Raw genomic sequence first — 25,751 nt, 5'->3', positions numbered from 1 at the left:
CCAGCCTGGCCTGCTAGCACACGACTTTGGACAGGACCAGGAAAGTCATGCGTTAGTGGGCCAGGGCAGGTCTGTTCAGCACAGAGCCCACGTCATGCGGCACCACCACTGTGCCCACTGTGTCAGTGCCATGGAGGATGGGGGCTGAGGGGGGGCAGCAGGTGTGTGGCAGCCTCTACTTGAGCCCCTCTACAAACCCACCCACGAAGCGCACATCTCCCCACACTGCACACAACCCAGTGTTAGCAGCCAGCCAGGCCATGCCACTGGCAGCATTGCCAGACTCGCAATCTGTGCGGGGAAAGAAGGCACAGTAGGACCTGGCCTGACATCGGCCACTAGCATGCCTTTGCACAGAACCAGGAGACGCAGCGCCAGGACTCATGGTTCCTGTGCAAAGGCATGCACCAGCAGCGTGGGTCATACCAGTGTGTTCTCCATAAGGCTCAGGCATCGATGTACAGCTGCAGCACTGTGCCTACAATGGGCCATGGTGCATCGCTGCTTCACCCTCATGGAAAATGCATCTGGCAAGCTCAGTGTGACCTGGCCTGTGCAGTTAGCATGAGCCTTTCCACAGGAGCTGCATGTCCTGGAGCCACACCTCTTGGTCCTGTGAAAGGCACACTAGCGGACTGGACCGGGCTGGGTCAGGTCAAGTCCTGCCACATGCTTTCTTCCTGCACAGACCATGGGTCTGACAGCACTGCCACTGGCATGGCAGGCACCGTGGGGGGAAGGGGGGGCAGGTGTGTGGCGGCCCCCCCACCTCTCCCACCCCTCTTCTGCAAACCGCACACCACCCAGCCACCCCTCCTGCAAATGTCACATCCCCCCATCGCACACCTAGCGTGCCCAGCTGCTAGACAGGATGAATCCTGCTGATGGGAGCTGTGGCTGCAGGGGCAGCTGCCCCCACATCCTGGTTACTGAAGGGGTCAGGGAAAGCTCTAATAGTGGTATTTTGTTTTAATTGTGAAAAAACATGGATTTTGTATTTTAAAGAGTGAATTTTGGTTTGGTTTTTTTAATCACTTCTTTGCAGTTTTTAAATAGGGAACACCAGGATTCCTGCTAGTGAGGCAAATGGCAGGACCCAGGTGGAGGAGTCTGCTCAGGGCTGGCACCTGGGACCCAGCTGGAGGGCAGATGAGGTGGCTGACCTCCTGGCCATTTGGAGCCAGGAGGACATGCTTTAATAGTTTAAAGCAGCCCACCATGTTGAGAACATCCTCTAGGCGATAGCCGCCCAGATGGCAGGGCAGGGGCACAAATGGCAGCAAGGCAGCCACAGCCCACTGGCAGCTGGTCCGGAGGTGCAGACGCCTCTGCTGCGGCTATGCCGTCCCTGTCCAGGTCTGGCAGATGCACAGCCTTGGGGCCTCATACTGTTGCAGGTGGCAGCAGGTCATATCCAGGCAGCACCCCCACTGTCAGACTGCTGCAGTGGGTAGAGGGTGCAGGAGACTCTAGGTTAGGGCTGCTTTAGCAGTCCAGTTGGCACAAGGGGTAGTGTCCCCAGATACCAATTGGCCAGGCCTCAAAAGCTCCTGAGAGCAAGTAGCCTTGTGTTGCTTGCCAGGGCAGCTTTTTATACTGCTGGGCCAGCACAGGGCAGGTTTTTATATTGCTGGGACCAACGCAGGTGCTGGCCCCAGCCTTTAGCTCACCCTGGATCCAGGAGGAGCTGGGCATGGTCATTTTGCCCCAAGTGGCACAACTTTCCCCAAGCCAAAGTGAATGTCTTGGCATGTGCAGTAAGGCAGAAATCCCTGGCAAATTTGTACTGCTCCTGTCTGAGCAGCTGCAAGCACACATGCCTGCATATGTGGATATGCCCAGAGGGTTAAGTGTCTCAGATATGTGGGAGCACATGGATCTTCAGCTCCTGGCTATGGTGGCCTGTTAGGGAGTTACACTGTTAATCTGGGGTCCATATTCCACCTAAAGGGAAGAGCTTTAGAGTAGGGTACAGAGTGGGGAAATGTGAATTTAATAAAAGGATGCTTTTCAGTTTTCTCTATTCCCACAACATAACCACTAAACACTTCAGGGAAATCAAAGTGCTGTTCCAGCACTTTCTGTTTTGGATCTATCACACTACCATTACTTTGTATTGTGACTCTTTATCCTGATTATTCCCTCTCCACCTTTCCAGAAAGTGTGTTACCATCCCTTGGAATTATTTTCTAAGCATTGTAGGGTAGCAGTGTTGCATTGGGGGGCAGGTGTGTCAGGTTTTGATGCATTAATGTGAGATTGTTCTCTGTTGTACATTCTCTACAGTTTTATCAAGATTGAATACAGATTTGCAAACATTTATTTCTTGAGCAAAGCAGGAAAGCTTAAAATGAGAAAACAAATGTCTTATACTTCAGGAAACTTTCTGCGATTTCCAGATTTTTGTGTGTCAGGTTGGAAGGGCTTGCAAGTTCTGTGGAGACTGCATACTTTGCCACCGTAGTATTAGTAAACACTGTACCTTGATACTTAAGAAAAAGTAGAAAACTGAAATGATGGTATCTCTGTTGATGAGGGGGGGAAATGAGTTGGGGATTCTTAGGGTTAAAACAGAGATGAATTGGGCTTTCTTTCTCAGTAGGAGAACAGGGGTGTTTCAGCTTCTGTGGTACGAAAGGTCTCATATCTTTATCTCCCTCATTTTTAGTACTGCTCGAAGCCCTCAAGAAGAATGAACAGCCATCAAATGGCCAGTCTCAGTCCCGGGAGTCTACAAATCCCCATTTCAGGAAAATGAGTGGAGACTTCCCATCAGCCAATGGGGAGGCAGGTGGGGAGAGTAGCAAAGGTTACACCCAGGACCAGGTGGATGCAGTTAAGAGGTAAGCAGCCACTGTTGCATGGTTTAACCCTTCATAGGACAAAGGAGTTATTTCTCAGAGTCATTAACATCCACCCCAATGTTTGTTTGGTCTCATCTAACGCCAGTGCGTTCTCCAGAGTATTTCAAAGGCATCCAGAACTTTCAGAAGTACAAACTCTTGAATGACTGGGGAGCAGCATGTAGTGTGTGTAGCTATGAGGAGACCCAGCTAACCTTGATATTTTTGGTGAACCGAGGTTGTGAAACAGATTTATATTACAAACTTGTTAGCAGGATTTTATAGCTCTGGCTAGACTTGGATGTAGCTTGGATAAAGTTTCCCCCTATATACATGTAGAGTGGCTAGGACAGGGACTTAAATCTCTACTTTTAGATAATAGGATATAAATTTGTAGTGCCTGGTGGTACTCTTGATTACACAGCCTAATTCAATAACAACTACCATATCACTACCATTGGCAAACTCAGTTTTTGAGATATGCAAAACTCCAGATGAGTGTTTTGAAATAAATTTGCCTGACGGATGCAATAATTAGTTTTCTAAATAGTAGTATATTTTCTTGCATACCGTATTCCCCAAATAAAACACACACCTTGTTTTGGGAAGGCAAAGAGAAAACATTTCTTCCAGAGGAATATGAAAAAGAACCCAAGTTTGCAATCTCAGGAGCTAAAACTGAGTAAATGAAAATTTAGAGAAGCACATTAACTTCATCTGTGATTTTAGAATGATGAAAAGTTGATGTATTCAAAGTCAAGACATTTCCTTGGCTCAAACTAACTGCCCTTGTCACCTCATCTCTTCAACTTCTAGGGTAAAACAGTGTAAAGATTACTATGAAATTCTGGGAGTAAACAGAGAAGCCTCTGATGAGGACCTGAAAAAGGCTTACCGAAAACTAGCACTGAAATTTCACCCAGATAAGAACCATGCACCAGGTGCTACAGAGGCATTTAAAGGTAAAGCATGTTTTCTGTATGATGAGCTGTACTTAATCACTAGCTGACAGTGGTATATTTGGGCTGGCAGAAAGTCTAAATGCTGCAACCTCAGCCAAAAATTCCTAAAACAATAAATTAACTTTAGGTTGGATTGTTAAAAATAATGAAGACAGCCAGCAGTAAAGGGTAAGGGTAGTAGAAAGGTGCTCCAGCCAGCCACTAGTTCCAGGTTTCTTTTTTGGGGGCTACTTTTAGTACTAGCAAAACATAATAAAAGTTTCAAATAATACTAGCATGGAGTAACAAGGACTTGTCCCACTTTCTACCAGGAAGAAGGGAGAAAGCAAACACTTGTAAGTAGCTATTCCTGCCTATACTTTAGGCCTCCTGCCAGATAACTGGGAAGCAACTTCCTTCTGTGGTTTACCTTGACCCTTATCTTCCTCACGAGCAGGAGGCATGTTCCATTTACCTTTTGTCACGTATCTTGTCTGGGACTGCAACTCCATGCACTCCAACAGATTTCGAAGTGCTAACCCTTGGAACAAGGTGTTGGGATGCACCCAAGGACCAGCAAACCTGTTCGACAGTTGTTGAGTTTCTAACCAATAAGTAGTGTAAGGAGTCAGCTCTTGGGGTAGTAGCCCTTTGTCACTTATAACTGCAGTTATATGGAAGAGTCCTGCTATACTGACTACAGGGTTTGCAAGTGTTTTAACTAATTAACAAAAGAAAAAAATTATTGGAGGAATTGTCTAGCAAAAAATTGCCCTTTTCAGAACTGGCATCAGAGAAGCCAATTACACCATTTAAATTCTACCACCCAGTGAACATTCTAGTCAGCCAGGTAATATGGATCCAGATTTTGTGGCAGATGCTCAATGATAGTCGCATACAATACCCACACATTCCTATATAGAAATCTAGGTGATAGACTGCAATGTGTGACTCAATCAGTTATGCAATGAGCACTAATCAAGCTTTAAAAAATTCACAAATTACTTAAAATTGTAAACAGACTCATTTTTAGGTCCTATATATGTCCTCAAAATGGACGTTTCGTGGGTAAGGAGATCTCTTAAACTGGAATATTTTTCCATGAAAAGCCTGGTCAGTTTGACAATTTAAAACTAGACTAAAACAAAGCACTAATAAATACAGTAGGAAACAGTCCTACAGTCTCAGAATTTCATGCTAGGTAACTGAATAATTCTCTTTCCTCTCAAGTTTAATGATGCCTAACATCTTCCTCTGTGTTACAGTTGCATCTTTCATTTATGTCAAGGTTTTACCAGAAGGAACTAGGAGACTTTCATTGTTGAGTTTCAGTGACTTTTGCCTGGTGATCATGATTACTCTGTAATCAGCTGTGAGTCAGGTAAATCCCTGGTATCACCCAAATGAAATCAGCAGAGTTACATGAAAGATGAGTTTGGCCCATTATGATAACTCTGTAGAAAGATGTAATTTATTAAGGAAAACACACTTACTCTGAACTAGCATTAAAACTTGCTTAGGTCACAAATTTGGAAATTGTTGCAAATTCACTCTGAGCTCAGAATCAAGCTGGGTAGGTTATTTATTATTTATTTATTTATTTAATGTTCTCAGAAGCACCTCTCAAACTGCACAGAAAACAGTGAGCTTGCACATTTATCATAGAGGGCATAATCTGGTCTGCAGAAAGGTTATCAATGGTGGTTATAGGTAAAATAGAAGCTACCCAGTTTGATCCTGAGCTGAGGGTGAGTGTCCATGGGTAAATGTTAGAAAACCTGGATCTTTATTTGCAAACTTTGCAAATTTCATGTAGCAAAAAACCCAGAGAACTACTTGATGCCACTCTGGAGAATGGAACTCTGTTTATATAGCACGTCCAATTCTAGCCAGGTAGCTTGGGAGTGAAATAAGTGAGGCTTCAATGTGCATAAAGGAGGAAGTCTATTTTGAAGTGTGTGTGTTGTTATATTATTTGATAGCCAGCCAAGTGTTTCATATTGGCATAAATTCAGTAGCAAAAGTCTGATATGGGGTTTGTTCAGTCGTCTTAAGCCTTAAATCTCTGACTAAAAAATGTGTTGCCATAAGCAAATAGTATGCTGACCCTGCAGTTACCTGTGAGAGCTTTTTCTGTGCTTTTGGGTCTAGATTAAATCAACATGTATACATAGACATCCACCTAGTGCTCACCATTAAGCTTTCTTCAGTAGTTTACTCTTCAGTCCTTGCGAAGTGGCAAAAGGCAGGTTTCTTCACCTGTAGTCTTAAGTAATCCTATTTACTGGAGGCTTTGACAAGAGTTGCATATCAAACCTTGGTGTATTAAGCAAGGTGCACTTTATCCTGCATTGCAGAATCGTCTGCTGTGATGTTATCTCTCCTTAGATCCCTATCTCACTGTTTCTCCAGTCCATTTTGCCCCTTATTAGCACCTACTTCACAGTGCCTGCTGACATCTATCTGTTTGGTTCCAAAGGGGAACTGTGCAGTGCTTTGGAGATTCTAGTTAGTTTTTTCCTAGTATTGATGTATTAGCTGATGCCTTGACAGAGTCTGCATTTTATCTTGAGACTGTCTTATTTCATAGTTGCAATACCCCACTCTCTCTCTTGGAGTTGGGTTGCATTACTAGCCTTGGCTTACAGAAGAAGAAAGGCTTACCTGGACCACTTTTTGCTAGACTTATGTTCAACATAAGAAGCTTCTTGGACTTTGTCAATAAAAATATATGTTGTGGACAAAACCCAGACATCAAATTATTCCACTTGAGTTACTTAACAATGTTGTTTGCACTCTGAACAGTTAGAATAGCCTAATTTGCTGGCAGCTGACTTTTCTAGCACAGCTTCACATTTGAGTTGTGTGCACTAGTTAACATTTATTCTTAAATCGATCACTTATTAATATTACATCTTCTACCCTCCAAATCTTGGTTCTAAAAAGAAACTTAAAGCTGAACCTGGTAGTAAAAGAGCTGAATCTTAGAGCTTGTCTACATAGGAAAGTTTTATCATTTATATATCTAGTATAACTAATTTTCCCATCTCTCCCCTCACTTTTTTTTTTTAATGAGTTAGGTCCAGTACAGGTATTCTCCTCCCTAATAAGTATCATGCAAAGACTCCCAGGCAGGTTGCTAGTGAGGGAAAATGATGGATCAATACATGTAAAGAAAAGAAAATGGAAATGTAGAAATGGTTAAACAACAAATAAGCATTTGTACAGGATGGTTAGTCAGGTGAGAGAGAAGGAGGGCCATCAGGAGAAGTGACTGGGGTTGAGTTTCAGTACTTTTCCATTGTCACAATGCCAGTTAGCCTGCATAATTTTTCCTCTTCCTTCTTGCCTATGGAAATTTTTCTTAGACTTTTAGTCTGCAGTGCACTGGACTTTTATCCAGTCATTCTATATTTGGGTCATGATGTGACTTCTTCAGTTATGCTTTTAGCTAATAAACATCAAATACCGTAGTATCATCTCTTTTTTTCCCAAATAAAACCATACTTTAACTTATTGGTTTTCATGTTTTAATAGATTGACGTGGAAATTAGTTCTTAGTTGATTTTTTTAATTAGCCTTGAGCAAACTTCAGCAAACTTGTAGTTTCTGCTTCATCTGAAGGATTCCTTTGCAGACCCAATATCTGTTTGGCATTGCATTTGGGTATTGAGTCTTGGTTTGCACTGTTTGAGTTAATAGCCTGGTTCTTTTGTTTTGTCCACATTCATCATATAGATACACAATGGGTGTCAAAGTTTGGGGTGTTTAGTACTCTTTTAAGAAGGGTGGTTGGCTGATATTCTAATCTGTATCATGAAGCACAGGATCTGCCAGTTTGCTAGCCAAAGAATTCTTCAGGAGGCTTAGGGTATATTATTACTAGGAGAAAGAGGCTAATAATTTCCCTATTGCCAATATTTCAGCCATTGGTAATGCATATGCAGTGTTGAGCAACACAGAAAAGAGGAAGCAGTATGACCAGTTTGGAGATGAGAAACTCAACCCTACACGACATGGACACAGTCATGCAGATTTTCACCGTGGATTTGAAGCTGACATCTCACCTGAAGATCTCTTCAACATGTTCTTTGGTGGTGGTTTTCCTTCTAGTAAGCCTATTAATATATTCTGTGGGATCTGATACAGGGCAGATTTCACTTGTCTACTTTTCTAGCCCTCCTTTTGACAGAAGTTCAGTGAAAGTTTATTTGGCAACATAAGGGTGGGAGCGGGCGTCTGTTCCTTTTGGCAGCCTAGCTTGATGAGAGTGACTAAAACTTCTAAGCTTCCAGAATTGTTAAGTTTTGAGCTCTGAAAACCTTACACATGATAGTTATCCAACCAGCAGGCAGCATCAACAGAGCTAAATTTCTTAGGAGTAAGTGACTGCATGCTGATCACATTGGCCTTTTTTCAGTTTGGGCTTGAACATTTTTTAAACAACTTTTATGCCACTTGAAAAATCCTATTTTTAGTTGGTATTTTTCTCCAAAAATTAAAACTCTTCTCACTTGCTGTTCTGCACAATGTAAATACTGAAACCAGTAGGTATCAAATTCTACTTCTTTCACCCTATTTTTCTATCATTCATAACAAATAATCCAAAATACTTATTCCTAGAAAATAAATTAAATTTGTTCAAAATGAAATTACCTTTGTATCTTGCATATATAAACTCATGAGGAAAAGAGTTTTTGCTATAATCCTCTATGTTCATTGGTCACCATTAAAATCAATTTATTAAGACAAGATAGAGATTTAATTTAAATTTGAAAACAAATTATTTTCCAGAGAAAAGTCCCCATGCCACTTAACATGCCCTGGATAATCAGAGAAGTAAATACATTGGATTCTGGCATATAAACTACATTAGTAACTAGACTCTAACCCTAACTAATGGTAAAAGAAGTACTCAGGGAAATAATGAAATATTAAGTACTTACAGGGGTGCTATATTCATTTTAATGTCTATAACAGTTACATTTGAGGGAAGGAAGCCGTTGGGCTATTGAATGCTGATATGGTTATAACTTCTACTCGTATTATGTTATGAATTAAAAACGGGCTAGTGGTATATTCAAATCTAGTTTGGTAAGTAGTAGGAATTCTGTCTGCTTAATTACAAAAAGGCAACCATTTTTCTGTTTGTCAAACTAAGAAAATTGCACATTATATATACACACTTTAAAAAAAAAAAATCTAAATTTAAACCGTGCATGGTAATGAAGAGTCTTATACAGCGTTTCTCTACCCCCTGATGTCCTTCAGTGGAGCCCTGCAATCACCACCAATTAGGTTTCAAGGAAATATGTTTGGTACTTTCCCATCTTGAGAATAAGTCTCCTCTGGTAATACTGTTGTTTAATTTTGGAGTTTGCAAATCATTTCCTCCATTTTTACTTGACACTGAGTTCAAATTCTCCATCCAGATCCGTTCAGCAGCGATTAAGGAGCTGTTCATCCTCACAGCCCAAGGTCACTCTTCAGCTAGCCGTGTCAAATAAGCTAATAAAAGGCACCTCCGTTATTGTTTTTTTTAGGGAGACACTGCAGTTAGTGCCTGGTGGCAAAACTAGATACATTGTTCCAAGTTCTTTTTAGTGAAAATTCTGAATTTCACTGTGGTTTGTTAGTGCCTAATCTGTCCAGATGTTGCATTTTTATCAGGCAGGATACAATAGAATGCGCTTGATTATTCTGTTTTTCATCACCCCTCAGCTAGCTGATAACAGTATCAAGGTGTTCTGGACTCCTCTTAATAGGTTTATTTTCCCACAGGTAATGTTCATGTGTACAGCAATGGCAGGATGCGATATACCTACCATCAGAGGCAGGACAGGAGAGAACATCAGGGTGATGTAAGTAGAGAGGACAGCAGGGTGATGTAAGGCTGAGGAGAAAGAAAAAGGGTTTTTTCATGTTTGAAAACCAACAAAATTGCTTGTACCCATTGTATTAAACTATTCTAGACAAGTAAGGGCAACTTTCTAGTGCCGTGGCAACTGAATTTGCTTGAGAGTTTACACTGGAGTTTCCTGTTCTATTTATTGACAATTGTATTCGTATGGCTTTCATACATATACTGGCACAACCCTTCAGATTAATCTCATTGTTTAAATGGGATCCAAATGTTGTTTTCTGTTTAAATATGGCATCCAGAAATACAGCATTAGTACATGGTGACTGCACTTTTAATTAAATATAAACTAAAGTTTGGGTTTTTTTCTACTTAAACCCTAGTGTCATAGAACAGTAAGGCTGAGCAGGGACCTCAGGAGGTCATCTGGTCCAGGGGTCAGCAAGCTTTAAGAAGGGCAAACTTGTGACCCAGCCATCGTCACAGGCCACTGATTTCCTATGGTGCCACAGCCCTTTCTGCTCTGTGCAAGGACTGCTCTTGACATTGGCAGTGACAAGTACAGGGTGCAGTAGTAAGCACACAGCTGCTGGGTGCTGTGCAGGGGATGCTGCACAGGGTAAAGTGCCTCTGTCACCACAAGCTAAATCAGATCTCTTTGCATGCTGGATCTAGCCCAGGGGGCAGAGGTTGCCAACTCCTGATCTAGTCTAACCCCCAAACAGGATCATACCACTCTAAACTATCACAGACAAGCGGTGTCTAACCTGCTTCTAAAAATTTCCAAGCATGGAGCTTATACAACCTCTCTAGGTACTCTGTTCCAGTACCTAACCACTCTCATAGTAAACATTCTTCCTAATATCCAATGTAAATTTCCCATGCTGCAATTCAAGACAGTTGCTCCTTGTCCTGTCCCCTCTGGGCACTGAATATAGTCTGCTACCATCCTCTTTATTGTAACTACCCCTTCGGCATTTGAAGACTGTTACCATATTCCCCCTCAGTGTTTTCTAGACAAAATAATCCCAGACAGTTTCCCAAACCTCTGATCATCTTTGTTCTTCTCCACTGGACTCTTTCTAATTTGTCCAGGTCTGAATTCCAAAATATTTTCCTGCCTTACACTTCAGTCCTCACAGCATCTGCACCCATTCCTCCTTATTTCGTTAGCCAAAATGTGGTGTTTCCAAGAATTACCATGCAGTAGTGTTTCATCAGGGCCGTTTGAAGCTGTGATTATCCAAGAATGCCGGGAAAACAAAGAAAGTCATTTGAAAGCGGACAATCAAAATACTTGACCTGTTCAGCGGGTTTTGCAAAGCTGTAAATTCCCAGGCTTTTTTTTGTAACTAAACCTGTACACTGCATCAGCTCATTGAAAATCCAGAGCAAACTAAATAATCCTAGTTCTTTCAGCCTATCCTTATAAATCATGTTACCCTTACCTCCCTCCAAGTGTCTGCATCTCAAATTCTCAACCCAACTTGGTGTTATCTGCAGATTTGCTAAGTGTGCACTCAATCCCAAATCATTAAGATATTAAACAACACCAGACCTAGGACAGACCCTTTTAATCTAAAATTCCAGTATCATTATCTTTCTGATTGGGTAGAACTTTAATTAGCCAAGGGAGGCACTTCATAGAAATGTTGAACTACTTCTGTACCTCCTTCTATTATGGAGGTCTGTCTAGCATTCTCTGTCCCCTCTGGGTAGGGAAATGGGGTGGGAGGTGGGGGTAGAGAGAGAGCAGCCATGGATCTAACCCAAGTCTTTTTCATGGCTTTGAAGGCCTTTAATCTTTGGGATGATCTACAGTATATTCAAAGAAAAGGCAATTGTGTCTCCTTTCTTAAGCTTAATGAAACAGTTGTTCTAGACTAGAGTGAGAGGGAATCCAAGATTTGAAACAGATGTGATTTGGTAGATTAGTAAATGGAAAGCACGTTCTATCTAATGCTGTGGTACCAATTTCTGTAGACTGAGTTAGAGTATGAAAAGTGCATCAGCAAATGCTCTTTAATATATATGGTGTTATATAAGATTAATATAAACCATTCTAAACTCTCTCTCAAAATGAGGGTGCACAGGGGTGAGCTAGAAGACCTTGGTTTTTACAGGTATATTTCCAAAGTAGTGACTACCATTAGTACTAGGAAGAGTCACCGGGCAGGGAACTTCTCTTAAACTGTTTTGAAAATGTGCCCTCAACATTCTTTGTTCTTTTTAACTTTGTAGAAGAGTGAGTCCCACTGTGCATTTGAGTCGCGTGCACATCTCCTGCTAACATCAAGGGCACAATACAGCTGAGTTTGGTGGGGGAGGGAGACAAGAGGGGGAGCTGTTCAATAAATCTGTGCTTGTAAATGAATTGATGACATTCCAGTGTGTATTTCTGTTTTCCCTCAGGGTGGCCTTGGCTTGTTTGTCCAGCTGATGCCTATTCTCATCCTGATCATTGTGTCAGCTCTCAGCCAGATGATGGTCTCCAGTCCACCTTACAGCTTGAGCCACAGACCGTTAGTACTCACTATTTTAATACATAACTTGGGCTGGGAGCATGGGGAAGGGTTTGAAATGAGAACAGGCATACTAGTAGTTTGGATTTTTGTGTGTTTTCCATTTGGGTGTGCTTTATATCTCTTTTCCTAGTATGCTACTGCGTTGCAGAGGTGATTTTAACATTACATGCTGTTTCCTGGCTGTTGAAAAGGATGACACTGAGGTCTATCATTACCACTGAGCATAGCCAGGAAATCAGTTCATTAAAAGAAACCTCTCCAACCATGTTTTTTTCACTCTTGGTAGATCTTGGCTGTAAGAGACCATGGCACTTTTCAGGTCTCTTCATCACCATAGACTATTTCTGTTTGGGATAACATGTGTAATCTTAGAACTGCTGAGATGAGAAGAATATTCTGGGATCTATCTGAACTTGCTGTAAGGTCTAGCAAACAAACCTGAGACGAAAGACTTCTTACTCGGGTGATGAATGCAGAGAATCCTTGAGATTCTCTTGTAATGTTCAGTTCAGGGCCATGGATCCTGCAAGCCACATGTCAGAACCCCAGAGGGTTCTAGAGCCATTGTAAAGTATCGCACTTTTCCCTGGGACACGAAGGATACAAGTGTGAAATTGGGTGTGTTGCACAGGCTTTATGTTCACTTCTAATCACTTCTATCCAAGTAAAGATCAAGGATGGTGATACAGTGATGTCTAGCAAAATGCTAGGTATACTGGAGGGAGCTGTCCTGCACTTAGGTCTGGACTAAATGACTTCAGAGAGCTCTAACCAAATACAGGTGCTAGATTCAGGTGAGTTCTGTGGGTAGTATCAAAAGCCTTGTTTAGCTTTTAATACAAACAACAATTTCAATGTTCTCCATGGAAACATTGGAGTATTTTAACCCCAGGACAAGGTATATAAATAGAGTAGACAAAGAACTGTTACAGAATTGCTCATCATTGTGAAACAATCTAAATAAATTTGTAGAGAAATAATAACCCTTTCCTAATCCAATGACCATAGGGAACTTCATCAGTTAATATCAGTGAATGTTTAGAGCACTGGGAAAGCCAGAATGCCAACTGGTGTTAAACCCTGTAATTAGAGTTTTCCAAACAGTTCTGTAACAGCTAAATGAAGTGCTATATTCCTTATCATGATAACTCTGGCTGGAAAATATATTACATTTCGTGTTATAGATGTGGTCTAAAATCTGACCAGAAGATCAAAACTTCTAACATAGGGCATCAGACATGTTAAAATCTACCACTTTGCTAAATTTAAAAGTTTGTGGGTTATTCCAAGTATTTTACACCTGAATTTGGAGAGGAAAATGGGTGGTGTGGGAATGTAAGCCATGCTTCTTCTTAATGGGCATAGTTTGAAAAAGGGATGTAGACTGTATTACTCTTTTAGTCCTTATATGTGCATCATGTTCATGTGGCTATGAATATATTGTGCATTTTAAAAGCGTTTTCAAGTTTTTACCTTTGCAAGGCCCCTATCTGGACATCAGTTTGCCCTTCTAGAGAACTGCAACTGCCAAAGATCTCAGTCAGGAGTAGCACACAAATAGAAATTGGAAAGGTTGCTCCCACCGTTGTACTTCAGATATAGGGTTTTTATTCCCACCAGAAGAAGCAGCAGGTTTTATTTGACTTCTTCATTAGAAGAGGTGGTGCCATTTACTTATTGAAAATAAAAAGCCCTGTTTGCAAAGTCTGCAATGAAACATGGACAAATAAGTGGTGATTATAAACCTGCCTTGTAGTAAAATGGGCTATAACAGGGGTCACAAGCCCTTTGGTGGGATAGGCCAGAATTTAAAACCCAGTTACTGCTGCAGGCCGGAAGTCTTTCCCCTTGCCCCCTCCGAGTGGTTAGCTGCCAGTTTCCGTGCCCCTCTGCAGCAAAGAGAAGCTCTGCAGGGATGACATAGCTCCTCAAGACTGATCCCCCATTTTGGATTGGAACCTCCACAAACCGCATTGGACCTCTTTGTGGGCCGAATGCAGTCCGTGGGTCATAGGTGTGCCTGTACTACAGCATCTCCCCATTTTGTCTTGAAAGTTGATGTTATTATTAACAACAAACAAATTGGTAGTTTTATTAGGTTTGTAAGGTCAGTGCAAGGTTATATTAGTGTTCTTGATGGCTGGGTTGCATGAGTTATTCTTTTGGTACAGCAGTGGGGTGCCTGTGTATGTGTATGCGATGGTGTTGGAGTAATGTTGTAACTGAGATGTCCCAGAAATTATATACCAGGCAAGGATTTTTGTAAGTGATATCTTTTATTGGACTAACTGCACAGTTGGGCTAAAGTTAGGCATGGCTTCAAATACAAGGTGTTATACACATACATTTGGAAGTTTTTCGTGGGTAAATAAAAGGGGAGTTGTAAGATAGTATTGTTATTGTAGGTGGGGTCCTTAGTTTCATTGATTAGACTCTGTTTGTGAGGTAAAGCCCTGAAAGAATCTGGCTTAACTTTTGGATTCCAGGCCAATTTGTGGGAATGATGGCTAGAATACCATGTTTTGACTTTTTACACTGGACCCATTTGATTAGATTCATTGAGAGAGTAAATATACTGTAAAGTTATTTTTGTGACAATAGCAACAGTAAGAAGTTTTGTCCATATGTAGTGCACTGGTAGGGAGGTGTGAAAAACCTTTCAGTCAGTTGTGGGAGCTTAGTTGGGTGTCATTCAACTATTGTTTTCTGGCTCAGCCATTGGAGGAGCAGGAACTCTTAGTTCCAGCCATTCCTTTGTCATCCAATTCCAACCCCTTCAGTGCAGGGGAGCCCCCTTGGAGCTCTACACATTTGGAAGGCCCACACTCAAGCTTAGCTGTTCAGAATTATTTTGCTCTTCAAGTTAGTGTTTGGCTTTAGCCACTGTTTTTCACTTATCAAACTAAGATGCTGCTTGCAGGGTCACAGTATGTTTCCTGGCTCAGCATTGGCACTTGCTTCTGATTTCTGAGCTGCTTTCTCCACCCTGCCAGAGTACTGTGCTGAAGTGCGTTTGCATTGCCAAGGACAGAAAAAAGAACCAATCACCAAATCCTTGGGTTCATTCATGAGAAACAAATTAGACTTTTCATGCAGCAGGCAACAATGCCAGAAGAAAAGGCTTCCTGTTGTCTTGTTTGAGTAAAACTGAGCATGCAGAACAAAACCCTCTGGGTCAGTGGAGCTCTGGCAGCAATGTGCAAATGTATTGTGTGCCAGTAGGCGGTGCTGCTAGATTGCCTGCGAGCCTTCCCCACTTCATCACTTCTCATGAAAATATTACCTTTGCTATGGCTTCTGGGAGACGAGTGCAGACTGATGTAGTGATGATGACCAGGAGGTTAGAACGTGACTGAAAAACTGGAAGATTAAGATTACAAAATGCCACCATTGAGAATGAGAGAGGACCTCCAGAACTGACAGAAACACCCTTTTGTCAGTCATTAACCTTCATAAATCTCCTTGTGCAGTATTTTTCAATACCAAATCTTCTACTTGTTCTAATCTTTAAATCTATAACCCCTTGATAATTAGTTATTGCCTAGTGGCACATGCCCAGGTCGTGTTCCTTGTGTAGCTTTAGGTGACAGGCTCTATGGTTTTGTGCATGAAGTTCAGTAAACTAGGATCATAGGAAAGTGGGCGCATCTACATGAGACACTTTACTGCGCAGTAGACTGATCTACTGAGCAGTAAGGCATCACTGTGTGACTATGTACAGCAGCTACAGCACAGTGAATTAAGCTAATGCATGGTTTTCTACTACCTGTAAATACAGGTAGTAGATTAACTGCACATTAGCTGCTGTGCAGTACTGCTCATTTAGACACTGACCAGAAACAAATTTGCTCCCTATCAGTCACACCAGCAGGGGCCACAGGGGACAAGGAAGTTCTCTGTCCCTGATCCTAGGACTCCTCGGCTCCTGGCTTCCCCCAGGAGCTGGGAACCAATCAGCGCTAAGATGGGGTTGCTCTCTGTCTTCCCCATCCCAGTGCTTTATGGCTCCCAGCTCCCCACAGTCCTGGTGTTGCTTGGCTCTCGGCTCCTGGGAAGCTGTCTGGGGAGCTTTCTGCTTCCCCACTCAGCCAGGGCCTCTCCAGCAGCTATCCTGCTTCTGGGGCAACTACCAGGGAGCCCCCTGCTGGGCAGGGATTCCCACAGGAGCTGGGAGCCAAGCAGCCCAGCAGGGGGCTTGCCAGGACCTGTCCAGCAGGGCAAGTTCCAGAAGTGGGACAACTCCCAGTGATCCCCCTGCTGGGTGGGGGTTCGCTGGCAGCCAGGGGCACCGTGCCCAGCCTTGGGCTCACTGGCTACTGCCCTGGAAGTGGGACAGGTCCCAGCTAGTTCTCTTCTGGGCAGGGAATCCGCACTCAACACGGGGCTGGCTGGCAGCTTCCTTTTTATTCCCTGTGAGCCCCCTGCTGGGTGGGGAAGCCCTACTGGTGGCTTGCTGGTGTCGCAGTGTGCACAGGGCAGAAAAGCTCTTCTGGTTGCAGTGGCAGCTGTCTCCCAGCCTTGTGGCTTTGCCTGGAGGGCACAGGGCAGTAGAGCTGGGGGTGGGGCAAGGGGCAGTAGAGCTGGAGGGCAGGGGCTTTGGGTGGGGGGCAGGGGCTTTGGCTGAGGGGCAAGGGGCACAAGCAGGGCATCCTGCCATGTACCCCTTGCCCTCATTTTGTTTTTCTGCCGTGCCAGCACTCTAGCACCTTCGGAGGTAGGCATTGTGGTGTTTTTCGGCACTCCGGCCCGGCCAAACTTGTTAAACAAGATTGAAAAAATCTACCTTTTTTGCCCTTATGAAGCGGTTTCTGGCTGGAGAATATATTAGAGTCATTCTCCTGCACCTTCTCATGCCTCAGATGGTGTACTGAAAAGGGAGCTGAGTGAACTGTTATTTAGAAAAGGGAAGTGGCTTTCAAGCCTCTTTTGTGGCATAAATGCCTAAAAACTATTAATGCTTTTATTTATCTATTTAGTGGCCAACTAGTATCTCAGGGTTTGCCTGAGAGTGAATTACACCTGATTAAATTCATGAATAGACACTTTCTGGGTCAGTGCAGTGGCAAACCTTTAGCGAACATCTCTAGGTTTACTGAAGTGCTGGTGGGGCTATCTGAGGAGTACCGTACATGCATTAGCTCTGCATGGAGTGCTACTCCAGAGGAAATGCTGTCACAGAATAAGAAAACCTCTTATGTGTAGATATTATTTTTCATGGTCCTGGATAAAGCTGGGGTCTGAGGAATGTGATCCATTTTCTGCTGCAATAGTGGGTGCTGCAGTAGGCTGCAAGGAACAGCAAACTATCCCTCTCTGCTCTTTGATTTAGGAGAGATCTGCAGTATGAGGACCAAAGAGGTTGGATTCGTCAGGTAGGCAGCCCTGTTGAGCAGGCTTAGCTGTCAGCAGTGTCTTTGTTCTGCTATGGCCTACACTGTTGCTTAATTTTCTAAACATTTCTGAATTGCTTGTTTGTCAAAAGCCTTGGTCTGAGATGCATCAACTTCAAAGGTTCATAACCAGACAGAGCATTTTTGGGGCACAGTGAGAAGGAGGCTTGTATGTGTGGGAAGGACATAGTGAGAGTTTCAAGAACTGATGGGATGTTGAAGATTGCAATAAGCTCCATATTTTAAATAATTCATAGAGTTCTCTGTCAGCCAGTCTCCAAGATACACCAGCACTCCAAAGGAAGCACACAAGCTAATAGGAATCCTGATGAGCTGGCCAAGTCAGTTTTAGTTCTTTCTGGTAAAATGTTTGTCAGTCTCGCACAAACAGAGATGTTTTTTCCTTACCAAAATAGGAAGTGCATCAGGATAATTTGTCCTTTCAGTAGTGTGATATTGCAGGTTTTGTGTTGCTCATAATGAGACTGCAACTTAACTACTCTGCACCTGAATACCACCATTTACTGTTTTCATTTTTCTCCCTGCCGTAGGTCTGTTGGGCATGTACAGAGGAGGGTGACTGAGCACTTGAAAGTAGTTTACTATGTAACTGAGAACTTTGCAGAAGAGTACACTGGCACAAACCTGAAAAATGTTGAGAGAAGTGTGGAAGATGACTACATTGCGAATCTTAGAAATAACTGCTGGAAGGAAAAGCAACAGAGTAAGTAGCATGGTGGGGGAGAGAAGCCTTTTGTGAGTACCCTTTTAAGCCTGATCTGTTTCAGAAAGGAGTCCTTGCCTAGACACTGAAATACAAAACCTAATTGTTCTTCCATAGTTACATTGATGCACAGAGCTAGAGGATTCTCCTGAGCTCTTCATCTGGAACTCCTTGACAAATTTTATCTTCATGTTTTTAAAACCATATTAAAGAAATGATCAGTGCAGCTCCTGTGTGCTGTGGAGCTCCTCTGCCATGTGGTGGGATATAAGTGGCATTTTCTGCTTTCCTGAGTGATGGGGAAGTTAGGGCCAGGTGATTCAGGTGTTTCCTCCTGTGTTTGTATAGCACTGCAGTTATTGTGTTCTTTCAGAACAAAGTGATTTTGTGTAAATGTACCATATGTGCAGCCCACACTGTCTGAGTCGCATCAGGGTCTAGAAGGTGAAAAAGGAATCCTTTTTATTTTTCAAAAGTTTTCAGGTGAACATATAACTTGTTTCTATTATTCAAGAATATGTCTTATTGACTCTAGGGTATCCTCTGCTGGCCCCTAGTCAAATGTTTGTTTTGGGAATAAGATTCAGTATCCATCTGCCCTGGCATATGGTGGGATCCAGCTTATGCTGCAAAACGTGCAAAAGCAAATGATTACAGCTGCTTTGGAGTAATGCCCAGAGTAGGAGCTGCATTGCATTGTTGCTTGTGTGGGATAAAGAAGATATTCCAAAGATTTCTTGGAGCCCTGCCTCCTGACCATCTTTCTAATCAAGAAGTGCTGATGTGACTCGTTTTGGAGCTTCTTGGAGCTACTGTGAGTCGTCTTGATTAGTTGCTGCTGAGTGATGCAATGCTCTGCTGGCCTTAGAAAAACAGAGTGATAAGCTCTGATCCTTCATCCTCACGTCTACATGGTAAACTTTCTGTGCTTGGCAGTGATGCTCTCCTAAATCAGCAGCAGTGTGGCCATGTCCACACAGCTCTTTGGGCAAGTAGTAAGTAATACTGAGTGAGGTGGTGGCTACTAAGCTTCTAGTTCAGGAGGCAACCTGCCCAGGGCAGCACAGCAGACTGAGGGTGGTGCTGCTGCTGATCATGGTAACTTTACCATGTTCTTTCCTATGTTACTGGGCTGGTCCCTTTTCGATACACACACACACTAGGGTTACCTCCTGTCCCTCCTTCAGTTTCTAAAGGTTTCCTTAAGATAATTTTTTAAAGGTCTACTGCCAGAGATCACATGCATTCTGTCCCAGAGGACATCAGGCATTCCCTAGTCTTGCACTGTACTTCATCTGGCTTTGAGGAACTTGAGACCCCATCCTGTTCCCATTGAAATTAGTCCAGGAAAGAGAGATGCTGGTAAGATGTGGCTTTATTGAATAGATCACACTTCGTATCCTGTTTTTAAAGACTGGATTTTTTTCTTTTCAGAGGAAGGCTTATTATACCGGGCACGCTACTTTGGAGATTCAGATCTGTACCAGAGAGCACAGAGGATGGGCACTCCAAGCTGTAGCAGGTTGTCTGAAGTTCAAGCCTCCATGCATGGATAATTGCTGCCAGACCCTCCGTGGAGGTCTAAGTACGAACTGGTGATTTCCCTGTGACACTTCAGCATGGCCCATCAATGATTTTTATACATATTTAAATCTCTGTTTGAGATCCAGATCTTTGTGGGTCTCTCCTCTGGATGCACATGTGTAACGGGGAGAAAGCGGAACCCATCTGGGATGTTTGCATGTCAGTGCCTCTGGTGCTCCTCAGGCTTACTTATTTTTCCTATAGTATTGGTGGTGTTGGCTTCCAGGGAGCAAAGTGAAAGGCCTGCATATGCTTGTGAGTTAGCTGAATTCTTGTCAAATATTGATTTGAAACATTGTCACCCATTGCTTTGACTGGGCAAACATTCCTTACTTTACCAGTTCTTGCAACTGATGGTCATGCATTTATGAATAGATTTTGTTGCTTCTTTTGCCTATTTTATTGAAAAAAAAATGAATTGTATCGAGAGCACTTAAGGAAATATGAACACAGGGATCATAAGGAATAGACTCCTATAAGACCAGCTATTCCTTGCCTCCTGTTGTCTTCCCCTGACATTCAGTGAAAACAAACCAAGCTCTCACTATACATAGCAGGTTGTATAGACTCCTGGCTTTATTGAACTGGAAAAATAATGAAGTCAACCATGAGTATTAGAGATTCATGCTCTCTCCGCTGGGCCATGGCTTGAAGAATTTGAGCTAAAGTGGTTTGGCAATAGTTCAGAGGAGCACAAGTGAAACTAGCATTAGTTGGCTCAAAGGTCTGTATAAAAAAAAAAAAAAGTTAAATTTGGCACAGGATTTGGAGTCTCACTTCTCTTTAATTCTTTGGTTTAATTTTACAGAGACAAGAGGCTTCACGTCTCAGAAACTAACAGATGAATGTAAAACACACAGGCCGGTCCCTATGTCCCACAAATATAATTGAAAGTGAGGGCTCGTTAGACAGTAGCCTATGGTGTAGTATCCAAGTTTCAGGTCTCTACGTGTCTTTTGCACTTGCCAGAAAGTTATTGTGGATGTTGGACATATGGATACTTGATTTATATATACAAGCAACTTAGGATATTTGGGAGTGGTTTGGTTTTGGTTTTGTTCTATTGTGGGCAGTGGGAGTGCATTGGAAAACCTGGTCCTTGGAGCTGTTCCTCAGGAGCATGTCTTGAGCTCTGCCGTTGTAGTGTGCATCTTGGTTTGGGAATTTTTCTTATCTTTGATATGCTCTCTATCTTGTTTTGATAAGGGCTCTTTTTCTTAGTAAATACAGAGCCTTGTATTAACTCTCTCCAGCTCTGTCCATAGTCTGAGGAAGAGGATAGCTGAAAAACAAAGGAACTACTTTTAGCATTCTCAGTTATGTCAGTTAAACATATTTCCTATAATTTGGGGATGGGGGTTGGAAAGTGTTTGTTTCTCCTGTTAAGTGATTATAACTGACTGGAGACTGACCCAGTTACCACTTTTATTCCCAGACTCTTGAAATGCCTGAAGACTTTTGGTGAAGTGCACTGAGCCAAGGTGACAGACTTTGTTTTAAAGAATCAAACCTTAAATTAAAATGGAATTGGAGAATTAGCAACGCACAACTGCCCTCTTTCTTCTCTCTCACTGTCTGTCTGTCTCCAGCGTTAGACGTCTCAGGCAGCAGCTAGAACAGGAAATAAAGCTGCCTGCCTTCTTCCCTTCTTTCCAACACCACTAGAGTGCGACAGTCTAGTTTCTACTAGGATACAGCAACCATGAGAACAAACATAGAGTGTAAAATAAACAAAAACTCCCACACCAAACTGCAGCAAGCCATGAAGCAGAGGACATCCTTCCATGATTGCACTGGTCACTTCGAATGGAGAGAGAACTTGGAAGACTTTTAGAAATGAAACCAATTAAAAAAAAAAAATCTATTTAGAATTAATTTATAGCTGTATATATGTTGGACTTTTAAACTATGCAGGGGGTGGATTAAATTATTTAGTTTACTAATTTGGGCAGAAAACTAAAGCCTGAGCTGCAACCGGTTTCTGGTGCTGCCCATCTCTGAACCTTTCCTATTTGACACACTAAAACTAGAATTACTTTGCATTATTTTGCTGTTGTTGATAAAAATATGAATTGATGAGTTTCAGGGTTTTTTATTAAAAAAAAAATTCAGATCTGCAGGAAGAAAGAACCTTGGTGAAATTGGCCAAACTGATTTGTTTTTGCTATGTTGACATAAGTGGTGGCAGGTCTACTGGGTGAGTGGTGGCAGGTCTGCTGGGTGCTGGAACCTCATTCAGCAAGGAGAGGACTGTCCAAAACGGTCTTAGCTCATCAGTGTTCAATTTGCATATGTACGTAATATTTTTTTGGCAGTTTGCCTTGTAATCAGTGTGTACCATTAGTTCTGTAAATAGAGATTGCCATAAGCTTTGTCCTTTTGTTGTTTCTCCTGAACTTTGAATGCCTCATTCACCAGCACTCTCCTGTCTGCAGTATGGCCAGTACCTTGGCAGGGCACTTCTGGTGTTTCTTTGAGGAAACCTGTAACCTGTACGGACATGCCTAAAAAACAGAGCCTTTGGTTGCTTCTGTTGAAAGAAGTTTATGCGATGGTCTCATTTTCAGGAGAGATCAGAAAGAGGGAAATGGTTATTTATTAGTTATTTAATTGGGCGTTGCAGTGAATCGGTTAGTAGATTACAGCTAATTTTTACCCATTTTATAGCAATGGTTTTTCCAACCTTGCATTTAGAAGCTGGAGTGTTGCTGCTAAAATCCTGCATTTACCTGCTTTTATCAGATTTAGGTTACAGCAGCAGGACGTTGTTTAAGTGCCGGGCCTCAGGACCCAAATTAGAGCAGCAGGATAGCGCTCGAGATTATATTATGTCTCTTTGTCATGCTCCCCAAGAGAAGCAAAATTCAAACGAGCTAAGTTACCATTGGTAGAATAAACTGGACTTTTCTCTATCCTGCTGTTACATTTTTTTTTTAAAGTTATCTCTATAAAAACAGCTCCCAGGCTTCCCTTAAGAGGAAATTTATCAAAGCAGCAATGGTTGCCATGTAAAATGATTTGGGGCTGGGAGGAGTGCGCGAGAGGGTTTTGTTCTCAAATCCAGAAGATCAATTTGGGTTTTTTTGTTTAGTTTTTTGGCTGTCTATTTAACAAAATGCCAGAGAGCCCTCCTGTTAATTGTAAGCCTTACCATCACTCTACTTTATTTATTCTGATCTAATTTCTTTTATTGAAAGATCACCCTCATGTCTCCTAGGGGAGTACAGTTGGAATCTAAATATTTTTGGAATAAATGCCCTTTGTAGTAGTGTAAGCTACTCAGCATGTAGAGTTCACTGGGGAATTCAAATGAAACTTATGTTTGCAGAAGGTGCTGAATGTTTTACAAAATTGGACTCTATCCAGTGCCCACCCAAACCTTTTGATTTCTCAAGTAGATATCATGGATGGTCTGAGTTATGTGCAATAAAGCATAGATCCTAATGGATGCTCACAGAAGCTGTATTTCTTGATTTACAATTGATTATAAAATTGTACATCTATAAATAAATGTTTATAATGTGAGAGTCTCCGACTGTGTGTGCCATGCAGGGCCTGGGCCTGATGTATGACACTAATTTGTGGGGAAATGAAGTGAGGGCAATAATGGCTACTTGTTTTCACGGGCAACTTTTATACCAGAGTAAACCTGATTGCATTAATGGAAGAATCTGCATCCATATAGTAATGAAACTCCTTGCATCAAAGTAAACGAGAAGATTTTACTCTCGTTTCAGTTGGGAGTAATTTTACATGGGAGCTAATTACACTATTACGATATTCATGTACCTGCCTCTCCTGAGGAATTTTGGTGGTCCTCCAAAATTTCCCACACTTCACTGTGCCCTGTCTCAACCAGTGGTTCTTGTGTAGCCTCTACTACTCTGAACTCAGTGACAGATGTTATCTCCTTGTTTAAATGCTGGCATGTGACCAAGATCTGCTTTTTTGCATATGCACGCCATATAGGCAATATGTCCCTGGCATACCTGCATATTTCACATGCTACCCCTGTGTCCTGCCAACTCATCCTACTTCCTGCTGCAAAGGTGTGGGAGGGCCTCGTGTGGACACAAAGACAACTGTAGGCTCCCTTGTCATAATGATGTCAACACAAGACAAGAAGCAGAATGCTGTGCATGGATGCCTAAAGGCAAAGGACTTACCGGTGGCTCCAAGTAGGGTGAAACCAAACACCACCCTCAGCAAGGCTTCAATCTACCCACCCATTCTATGTAGAGTTGCATGGTACTTTGGTATGGGACACCAGCATAGAACCTCACTTCACGTTGGATATGGACAGCACCCTTAAGAGCAGGACCAACAGTTCCTTTCCACAGGATGTCATACATCCAGGTGCTCTCTATACTTTGCTTTTCAGGAGACCACGTGCAAGCCAGCCCTGATGCCCAGGCTTCACATTCCCACTGCCAGCCAGCCTGCTGCCTCCAAGAGCAGTCAGGCAGCATCTGAGGTGAATGATAAGCATGTGTGCACTTGGCTTTTGTTGTAATTAGTAGATTGTGTTTGCTGAGAGATGCAAATGATGCTTGTTTTTATTCTCACTGTTGGATGCTGCCATCTTAAGCAAGCTGAAGAAATATGACCTAGATAAAATCAGGTTGTGATAACTACACAACTTGTTGAAAAATAGTTCCTAAGTTACAAACAGTCTGTTCCCCAGTTTTGACTGGGGTCCCACAGGGATTTGTCTAGGACCTGCAAAACCTGTTTGGTACTTTCCTTAGCAATGTGAACCATGAGTATGCAGCATACTTGCACTGTTTGCAGATGACATCAAGGTCAGTGTGGTTGCAAGTGTTATGACAGATAGGATCAGATTTCACAGTGATACGGACAAATTGGAAATATGGTCTAAAATCAACAGGATGAAATTCAGGACACATGCCTAGTACTACACTTAAGCAGAAATCAAATGTCCAACTACATAATGGGGAGTAACTGGCTAGTCTGCAGTATATCAGGCAAGAATGTGTGGTCTATAGTGGACCATGAAAAATATGAGAGCTAACAATGTGATACTGTTGTGAAAAAGGCAGATCTTGTTCTAGGAAGTATTAACATCTCTTTTGTAAAGTAATAATTTTGCTCTCCTTGGTGTAGGTGACCACATCTACACATTCATTAATGATTAAGTTTAGTACCTGTAATAATAGGTACTAACAATGCACTGTATTTGGTACTGCTGCACATTAGCTCAAACTAACACTTTTTGTGTGATGTTTAATGCTCATTGGACTAATCTGCTATGCATTAGCATGGTTTTGCCAGGTGCACTAATGCACAAGAGAATTGATCCAATGGACATTAAGTGTCTTGCGTAGATGCACCCAGAGAGGCCTAAGTTTGGAATATGTGGGCACCACACTTTAAGACCGATATAAGCAAATTGGTGGAAAAAAGAAACAACAAGAAAAGTGGTTTAAAAATCTTGGAGAAAGGTCAAAGGAACTGGATTTTCTCAGTCTAGAAATAAGAGTAATGTGGCAGTGAGACAGAGAAGTCTCTAATAGAGCTGTGCGAAGCTTCGGGTGTTGATTCAATTCAGAGGCGTTTCGGCCCTATTTGGTGGATGAATCTCCAAATCCGAATCAAATCAGGACCAATAAGAAAGTCTGAATCGATTCAGAAAAGATTTGGAGAGCTTTGACAATTCAGGCAGTCCCCGGTTGCTGCAGCAGGGAGCTGGAGCCAGACTCAGAGCTGGTAACTAGAGGGTGGGGGGGGACCATGGGGGAACTGCCAGGCCCCAGCCCTTCCCCCCTGTCGCAGGGCCTGGCAGTTCCCCCATGGTCCCCGACTGAGAGTAGAAATGGCTCAGGAGAGGCCCCTAGTGGCGGAAAAGGGGAAGCACAGCTGCCAG

At 42.5% G+C, this 25,751-nt stretch overlaps 1 protein-coding gene across 4 annotated transcripts in view; it reads left to right on the top strand.

The window, feature by feature from the left end:
- DNAJB12 (DnaJ heat shock protein family (Hsp40) member B12) overlaps positions 1–23,392 on the top strand; it is a 32,276-nt gene extending 8,884 nt beyond the window's left edge. The window contains exons 2-10 of one of the 4 annotated variants that reach the window (XR_016443467.1): positions 2,669–2,843; positions 3,660–3,805; positions 7,711–7,896; positions 9,566–9,645; positions 12,057–12,166; positions 18,111–18,283; positions 19,718–19,868; positions 21,303–21,348; positions 21,457–23,392. Coding sequence is in view for 2 of the 4 variants with exons in the window: in XM_090057210.1 (XP_089913336.1) it covers positions 2,669–2,843; positions 3,660–3,805; positions 7,711–7,896; positions 9,566–9,645; positions 12,057–12,166; positions 18,111–18,283; positions 19,718–19,839 (992 nt within the window). In the remaining 2 variants the exon portion in view is untranslated. Of the gene's footprint in view, positions 1–2,668; positions 2,844–3,659; positions 3,806–7,710; positions 7,897–9,565; positions 9,646–12,056; positions 12,167–18,110; positions 18,284–19,717; positions 19,879–21,302 lie in introns of all 4 variants that reach the window. The other 3 variants (XR_016443468.1, XM_090057210.1, XM_090057209.1) reach the window with 3 other exon arrangements.
- The last annotated feature ends 2,359 nt before the right edge of the window (positions 23,393–25,751 follow it).

The sequence above is a fragment of the Crocodylus siamensis genome, chromosome 7 (genome assembly GCF_052110815.1).
Source record: "Crocodylus siamensis isolate JL-2025a chromosome 7, ASM5211081v1, whole genome shotgun sequence".
Lineage (NCBI taxonomy): Eukaryota > Metazoa > Chordata > Crocodylia > Crocodylidae > Crocodylus > Crocodylus siamensis.
This window is presented reverse-complemented; position numbering and strand designations above follow the sequence as displayed.